This window comes from Lactuca sativa, chromosome 6 (genome assembly GCF_002870075.4).
Source record: "Lactuca sativa cultivar Salinas chromosome 6, Lsat_Salinas_v11, whole genome shotgun sequence".
NCBI lineage: Eukaryota > Viridiplantae > Streptophyta > Magnoliopsida > Asterales > Asteraceae > Lactuca > Lactuca sativa.
The window spans coordinates 64546721-64555512 of record NC_056628.2 but is presented as its reverse complement, the minus strand read 5'-3'; the positions used below and the strand labels follow the sequence as shown (position 1 = coordinate 64555512).

Here is an 8792-nt window from a genome sequence, read left to right as displayed (position 1 = left end):
ATCCTGGATCCAAAGTGCTCCACTTTTCTAAGATGGTTTCCTCTTCCTTCTTCCTCCTTCAAGAATACTAAAATGCACACTCATGGTCAAGATTGTTTCACTCTAAAGATTAGGGTTAGCTAGGGTATGAAATGAGGTTGAAGGCTAACGAAAGAAAGGTTAATGGGGATATAAATGTGTTTAAATAGTGCACAAACCCTAAATATTAGGGTTTTGGGTCCAAACCACGTATGTATAGTGTACGCAAGAAATCTCCAAAATTACAAAAATGCCATTAAGGACCAATTTGCAAACAATTCTTAGACCAAGGGCATAAATGGAATACCTGGAAATCAAGATGTTACAAAATAATATATTTCATTTTTTTTAAATAAGACAAAACATCATAAATGGTCGTTGTGGTAGTGAAATGACATAAATACCCTCATATTATGTTAATAAAATGACATTTAACAGTAAAAAATTGACAGAGTGAGCAAAAGTAACCGCTTATTAAAATTTTTAAAACAACAGGACCAATTAGGAAATTTTTTAAACTTAAACAACACAAGAACCATTTATGAAATTTTGTCTATTATCTATACGAACCCTAATGATTATTATACATATGGTTAGTGACATAAACTATAACAAATTATTAACATCTTTAAGAAAATACTTTTGATCTAGAAATATCATAAAAAGAGTATTGAGCTATTTATTTACTTATAAAATACTACACAAAGTTATTAAACTATATTATTTAAAGTATTTGATGATAACTTTAAAAAATCAAATAGTATGTTCATAAAACACATACATAAATATACAAAATTATATATGGTATCTAACATGCTATATTTTCATGAATCCAACTCAATTAATCATTTGATTATCTCTCTTTATTACTTTGAGCCACGTTTTACTAAATTTTCATACCAAACCTTTTATAATACAATATATCTTTGAAACAAGAACGAGATATATACATACAACATATTGAAAGAGAACAATTAATTATTTTCTATATTTAATCCAACATAGTATTTAACAATATATCAAAAACTATTAATTTTTAATAGTAGTATATAAATTAATGAATATAATATATTTTTATATTTATATTGCACAAACAAAGGCTGGCTCGAGGCTGCGCGCACCAGCAGCATATAACACTGTCATTTTTCGATTTCCGAGACGACTCCCTCTCTCTCTCTCTCTCTCTCTCTCTCTCTCTCTCTTCATCTTTCTCTCTCTTCTTTTTAGCTCTCAGACAGGAGCTGTGTGCTTCTGTAAACTCTAGTGTGTGTAATTCTTCTCTCCATTTTTCCCTTTGATTTTTTCTCTCTCTGCATTTGTTGTGTTGCTGATTTCTCCTGTAACAAACATGTCTAGGGTTTCTTCTTCCTCTGCTTCTTCTCCTCTCTTCTTCATTCGCCCATCCCTCTAAACCTGCAACTGTTGCCTCCTCTTCTTCTACACGTCAAGAAGATAGGGAGAGCTTCAAACACCCCTTTCTTCTTCTTCTTTCCGTTTCTGTTTCTGTTTTTTTGTTTGTAAAGTTCGAAATCGATAAGGTTTTTGTGTTTTGGAGATTTTGAAGGGGAGTTGAAATGTTGAATTTGTGAAACGTTTGAAGATTTTCGTGGTAGATTAAAAGTGTGTACACAGAGTTCGATCGAACTGGTTAAAAAGAGACGGAAAAGAAACAGGACTGTTTTTGTCTGTATATTAGTTGTAAGTTACAACTTTCCCTTCTGTGAATTTTGGGTGTGTGAACTTAAAACAAAAGCGAAGAGTACTCTCTCTTTCTCTCTCTGTATTTCTGTGGGAATCTTCTGGGAAGAATCGGGGTTGTTTTCGTCTCTTCAAATCAATTCTCTTCGTCTCTCATTTCGCAAACGAACAAACACTTGTTCATACCTCAAAACTTGAAAGAATTTGAGGAATTAAACAACCGAGATTTAGCGATTTCTGAAAATGGCGATGGTAGTTCAGCATCAACAGCATAAGGAGATCAGCAACAATACAAGCATCACCAAACACCAGTTGGATAACGGGAAGTATGTCCGGTATACGACGGAGCAAGTTGAAGCTTTAGAGAGAGTTTATGCAGAATGCCCAAAACCCAGTTCTTTGAGAAGACAACAATTAATCCGAGAATGCCCTATTTTGTCCAACATAGAACCTAAACAAATCAAAGTCTGGTTTCAAAATCGCAGGTATAAACATTGATTTCTTTCTTTCCTGTTATTTTTCTGAAATTGGGTATCCTTCGTTTTCTCTTAAATACGATCTTACATGATTTCATCTCTACTTTAAGCTTCTTCATTTATTTGATATAGTTACATGCATTATGAGTAAATCTAGAACTTTCTGCCATTGCCATTTCCGAATTCACTACTTAAAACAAGCGATTTTATATTTCCGAGTGGGAAATAGAAATGTAGATAAAATCGATTGTGTTACGAATCTTATTTTTCCCCTTTGAATTACGATCCGATTTTAGATGTCGAGAGAAGCAACGAAAAGAGTCTTCTCGTCTTCAAACTGTGAACAAGAAACTATCCGCCATGAACAAGTTATTAATGGAGGAAAACGATCGACTGCAAAAACAAGTGTCTCAACTTGTAAACGAGAATGGATATATGCGCCAACAATTACACACTGTATATTCTTAAATTCCCCAAATCTTTAATCATTAATCAAAAACAAGATCCGATTTTTATAAAAAAAATTCCTCATTCTTTTCAGTCAACTGATGTAAGCTGTGAATCTGTCGTCACCACTCCCCAGCATTCTCTTAGAGACGCCAATAACCCAGCTGGGTAATTTCTTAATTTCTTAATTTCTTAATTCCATAATTCCATAATTCAATCTTTTGTATTTATTATATAAACATTTGGATCTAATTATTATTATTTATATTTCTTGAAGACTCCTCTCCATTGCAGAGGAAACTTTGGCAGAGTTCCTTTCAAAGGCTACAGGAACTGCTGTCGATTGGGTCCAGATGCCTGGGATGAAGGTTTTTTTTTGTTAACTATTTATAGAATTAATTCACATAAATCTTTGATTAAAAATGTATAATTTTTTTTAATAAAAATTGAATCTTTTTTTATTTTTATTTCAGCCTGGTCCGGATTCGGTTGGGATCTTTGCCATTTCACAGAGTTGCAGTGGAGTGGCAGCTAGAGCCTGCGGTCTTGTAAGTTTAGAGCCCACAAAGGTAACAAAAAAAAAAGAAAAATTCTCCCTAATTTTTATATATTCACATTTATATTTATCATTTTCAAGATTTAAATTCTTTAAAAAAATTCTCAGATTGTAGAAATCCTTAAAGATCGTCCTTCGTGGTTTCGTGAATGTCGGAATCTTGAAGTTTTCACAATGTTTCCTGCTGGAAATGGAGGCACAATCGAACTTGTATATACCCAGGTAAAATATAAACATAAATATAAATATAAATATATAATTACAAATCGATTTGTATTTTTTTTATAAATTTTAATTTATAAATTTTGTTTAGATCTTTGCTCCAACCACATTGGCTCCTGCACGCGATTTCTGGACATTAAGATACACAACAACTTTAGAAAACGGAAGTCTCGTGGTACATTTTTTTTTTATGAAACTTGTTATAAAATTTAACGTTTTTGGTTTAATTTCTCAAAAGGGTAAATAAAATTGTCATCTTTTTTGGTATTTTATTAAGGTGTGTGAAAGATCCCTTTCGGGTTCTGGAGCTGGCCCAAATCCAGCTTCTGCTACACAATTTGTACGAGGAGAAATTTTACCAAGTGGATACCTAATTCGCCCTTGTGAAGGTGGTGGATCCATTATTCACATAGTTGATCATCTAAATCTCGAGGTAATTCACCAAAAAGTAAACTTTAATTTTATAATTTTGATTGATTTACAAAACTTGGTTGCTATAATTGAAACCTTTATCGTGTGTTAGGCATGGAGTGTGCCTGAAGTTCTTCGTCCTCTCTATGAATCTTCCAAAATTGTTGCTCAAAAGATGACAATTGCAGTGAGTATAACTGTAAAATTGGAATTAACTTTATACGCTTATTGATTTTGATCATAAATTGTTTGTTTTTTGGTTAATTTGATTTCAATTTTGGATTTAGGCTTTGCGATATATTAGACAAATAGCACAGGAGTCTAGTGGAGAAATAGTTTATGGATTGGGAAGACAACCCGCTGTTTTGAGGACTTTAAGTCAAAGATTAAGCAGGTAGGATTCAAAAGTTTCTTCAATTTTCGTGATATGAAATTTACAATTCCAATTTCCAATTACAGAGGATTCAACGATGCCATCAATGGATTCAGCGATGATGGATGGTCGTTAATGAACTGTGATGGTGTTGAAGATGTAATCATCGCTGTGAATTCATCAAAAAATCTAAACAACTCCATGAACCCCTCCAATTCCCTTTCGTTTCTTGGTGGGATTCTTTGCGCAAAAGCCTCAATGTTATTCCAAGTAAGTCCTTAACTCCTAATATCTAAAACCATCCATCTTTAAGGACCAAAATTGCGAAAATCAGCTAAATACAGGGGCATTTCTGTAACTTAATTGATCTTTTTCGTACCCAGAATGTCCCTCCAGCAGTTCTTGTTCGATTTTTAAGGGAACATCGATCCGAATGGGCCGATTTCAATGTCGACGCTTATTCTGCTGCTTCGGTTAAACCAAACCCGTATTCATACCCGGGAATGCGACCCACAAGATTCACAGGTAGCCAAATCATCATGCCCCTTGGTCACACAATTGAACACGAAGAGGTAATTTTCCACTTGTATAAAACAAGCCCTAGAAGCTTTAGGTGAAAAGGAATTGGAATCCATGGGTATTTTCGTCTTTATACTTTCCTGTTACAAACAGATGCTTGAAGTCGTAAGACTCGAAGGACACGCACTTGGACAAGAAGATTCCTTCATGTCACGTGACATTCATCTCTTACAGGTTTAATTTCTTTTTCAACAAATTTCATCTTAAGGAAACATTTTATAAAAAAACGGAATTTAAAAGATTTTGATTATATAAATTTTGAATATAGCTATGTAGTGGGATCGATGAAAATGCAGTGGGAGCATGTTCAGAGTTGATATTTGCTCCAATTGATGAAATGTTTCCTGATGATGCGCCTCTTGTTCCTTCTGGATTTAGAATAATTCCATTGGATCCAAAATCAAATGATGTGAAGAACAACACAATGGTGAATGCACATAGAACATTGGATTTGACTTCAAGTCTTGATGCAAGTAATAACCATGGTTCAGGTGGTGATATGTCGATGTCATGCCAAAACATGAGATCTGTGTTGACTATTGCGTTTCAATTCCCTTTTGAGAATAATTTAGCAGAAAGTGTCGCGACAATGGCGCGACAGTATGTTAGGAGTGTCATAAATTCGGTTCAGAGAGTGGCTATGGCGATTTCTCCTGCTGGGTTGAGTCCTTGTGTGGGACCCAAATCGTCTCCTGGTTCTCCTGAAGCACTCACTTTAGCTCAATGGATCTGCCATAGCTACACGTAAGCTTTTTTGTTTTTTTTTTTTTTCACTTCATTACAAATTCTTTATTCTTGGTGTCTTGATTCTTGAATCTTGGTTTTTTGATTCTTTATTGTTGAATTTTTTGTTTCTCCCTCTTTGATTCATTTGTTTTTTTGACTCTTGAATTTTGTTTTTTTGATTCTTGAATCTTGGTTTCTTGGTTTTTTGATGCTTGAGATTCTTTTTGGTTTTTTGATTCTTGAATCTTGATTTTTTGATTTTTGATTGATGATTCTTTTTGGTTTCTTGATTCTGATTCTTGCTTTTTTGATTCTTGATTGTTGAATCTTGTTTTCTTGATTCTTATTCTTGTTTTTTTTTTTTTTTTTTTTTGATTCTTGATTGTTGAATCTTGGTTTCTTGATTCTTATTTCTTGTTTTTTTTTTTTTTTTTTTTTTTACTCTTGATTTTTGAATCTTGTTTTTTTTGTTTTATTCTTGATTTTAGAATCTTGGTTTTCTTGATTTTTGGTTCTTGGTATTTTTGATTCTTGTTTATTTATTCTTGGTTCTTGGTATTTTTTATTCTTGTTTATTTATATTCTTGATTGTTGAATCTTAGTTTCTTGATTCTTATTCTTTTTTTTTTTTTTTTTTTTTTTTTTTTTTTTGTCTTGATAGTTAAATCTTGGTTTTTTTTTATTCTTGATTTTAGAATCTTGGTTTTATAATTCTTGATTCTTAGGTTTTTTCTGATTTTTGACTCTTTGTTATTTATTTATTTATTTAAATTCTTATTATATCCAGGTACCATTTAGGAGCAGATCTGCTAAGTTGTGGTTCTGTTGTTGGGGAATCACTCCTAAAAGATCTTTGGCAACATCAAGATGCTATTTTATGCTGTTCTTTAAAGGTACAAAAAAGACTATTTTAAATAACACATCATCTTTCTCAATATCTTTTTTAAACCAATCATTTCTCACCCATTTCATTTTTTTCTCCAGTCGATGCCAGTTTTCGTATTTGCCAATCAAGCAGGACTTGACATGTTAGAAACTACTCTTGTAGCCTTACAAGACATCACACTAGACAAAATGTTCGATGATTCTGGAAGAAAAGCTCTAGTCCCTGAATTCGCCAAAATCATGCAACAAGTATTATTTACTACTACAGCTACTTCATAACTTCAATTTTTTAAAAAAAGATTATGACTTTATACATTATAACGAAAAATAAATCACGGGTTTTTATTTTTCTTTAAAGGGTTATGCACATTTACCTGGTGGAATATGTATGTCAACAATGGGGCGACATATTTCATACGAACAAGCTATTGCATGGAAGGTTCTTTCAGCTGATGAAACAACTGTTCATTGTCTCGCTTTCTCTTTCGTGAATTGGTCATTCATTTGAAAACACAACACAACTTTTAATGTCCAATTTTTTTTTTGTTGTTGTATTAGAGGTTTGTTTTTGAAAAAAAAAAAAACAGTTAGAGATGATCATCATCATGATATGGTGGTGTTGTAATGGTTTTTGGATAATATGAATGTGAAATGGTCCATGCATGATATATGTTGGGTTTTTGAAGGTATTTTTAATGAATGTTAGGTAATGATTCTCATGGCATGTGTTGTTGGTTTAAAGTTTTAACTGTTTATGTGGTCCTTTTGATCTGGGTTGACATGCTTTTTATCTTCTTTATTGACTATTGTTGCTGTCATCACTTTCTTTATAATTCAATCAGGTTAGTGCCTAAAAAGATCACTTTTTTACACACTTGTAATGATGGGTTGTTGCAGTGCTTTAATCCATCAATTTGGGTTTTTTTATGGAGTGTCTTCCTCAATTAGCCCCACACACACAAGAATAGAAAATTAAAACAAGCCCCATATGTTTTTTTTTTCTATTTTCTTATTTCATTTTTTTTTTCTTTTTGGATTTGGTAATATTATGATTTTATGCAAAAGATGCAAGGGTTTTTTTAAGAAAAGAAAACCGGGTAGTCTTCTGATTTATGTAAAAGATGTAACGTTTAAAAAAAAAAGCAAAGTTTGAGGTTTAATTAAAAAAAATAGTAAAGTATAAGGGACATTATGGGTATGTTATGTTAAAAGTGATTTTTTAAAAAAAAGTGTTCATTAGCTTATTGCTTTTGGGAAAAGCTGGTTTTAAAAAGTGTTTGGATGCGAAAAGTCGTTTTTTCGGGAGTAAAATGGTTAAAAAATTAAAAAGCTAGGATTTTTTAGCTTTTTGAAAGCTTTATTTTTTCCTATCCAAAAAGCTGTTTTAGAGAACGTTTTTTAAGTAGACAAACAATGTTTTAGCTTATTAACTTTATAAAAACCTAAAAAGCTAGAAAGTTTTTTTAGAAGCTATCCCAAAAAATGTAATGGTGAGAAAATAAAAAACTATTAAGAGTCTAATCGAAAAAATGTAAAGGTCATAAATATAGATAGAAAAAGGTTATGGTTTAATTTGGAAAAAAATATAATATGAAGTATTTGGCTTGTCTTTTTTGAGAGGAAAAATCCTTTTTAGAAAAGTTACAAAAAGTAGGTTTTCCTAACTTTTTCAAAAAGTCAGTTCCTTCGCTCTAAAATCCAAAATTAGTTTTTAAAATGTTTCTACCAAACATCTTTTATATTTTAACTTTTCCAAAAGGACTTTTGTCTTTCAAAAAGACAAGCCAAACACCCCCTATGTATGTTATTTTATCTTTACCTTTATTTTCAAATGTAAACTACACTATGGAATATATTAATGATCGGGTATATTAGTGATGTGAAGTTGCATGTTTAGTAGTTGTTTGTAATACACATTATTCATTGCAAAAAATGACAAGGGTTTCTTATTTTTTTAAGGAAAGATTTGTTGTTATGTTTGTTATTTTACGTTTGAAGTTGAAAGAAGATCGAGGAGAGAGGAAAAAAATTGAGGTTTTAGTTGGAAAACCATTATTTTTATTAGAATTTTTGCTAACTTTGTACGAATATGTATTTTGTGATCCATTTATATATTATTTAATGGGAATGCCATTTCTTTAAAGAGAGCTTCATATTAATATATTACACATTCAAATTATCGTTAATGCGAATGAGATATTGACTTTCAAAATGAGGTGATTACATAAAAAGATAAAAATTGAAAGTAGGAAAATAACTTGTCTTACATTATACGTAGGGAATGAAGACATTTATTGGATTTAAAAAGCAAATGATTCCTTACCTATCAAGTTGAATATTCATACCCTAAGTTGGGTACCACACATGTGCATGCTTGTGGTCGCAAATTGCAAAATTTGAC

At 31.7% G+C, this 8792-nt stretch overlaps 1 protein-coding gene across 1 annotated transcript; it reads left to right on the top strand.

Moving 5' to 3' along the window:
• Positions 1–1171: 1171 nt before the first annotated feature.
• On the top strand, positions 1172–7059 carry LOC111897735 (homeobox-leucine zipper protein REVOLUTA). Its single transcript, XM_023893680.3, has 17 exons — positions 1172–2201; positions 2489–2648; positions 2734–2807; positions 2917–3007; positions 3113–3208; positions 3304–3417; positions 3509–3592; positions 3695–3850; positions 3941–4015; positions 4116–4222; positions 4288–4471; positions 4585–4773; positions 4874–4954; positions 5049–5524; positions 6294–6399; positions 6491–6640; positions 6750–7059. The coding sequence occupies exons 1-17, from the start codon at positions 1960–1962 to the stop codon at positions 6897–6899; spliced, it is 2535 nt and encodes an 844-aa protein (XP_023749448.1). The 5' UTR covers positions 1172–1959; the 3' UTR covers positions 6900–7059.
• Positions 7060–8792: the final 1733 nt, after the last annotated feature.

Bases quoted from the DNA above. Each gene is read 5' to 3' on its own strand.
- LOC111897735 (XM_023893680.3), top strand. From the start codon at position 1,960: ATGGCGATGGTAGTTCAGCATCAACAGCATAAGGAGATCAGCAACAAT. The intron at 3,418-3,508 runs GTAAAATATAAA...AATTTTGTTTAG, and splicing joins TCGAACTTGTATATACCCAG to ATCTTTGCTCCAACCACATT. The intron at 4,955-5,048 runs GTTTAATTTCTT...TTTTGAATATAG, and splicing joins GTGACATTCATCTCTTACAG to CTATGTAGTGGGATCGATGA.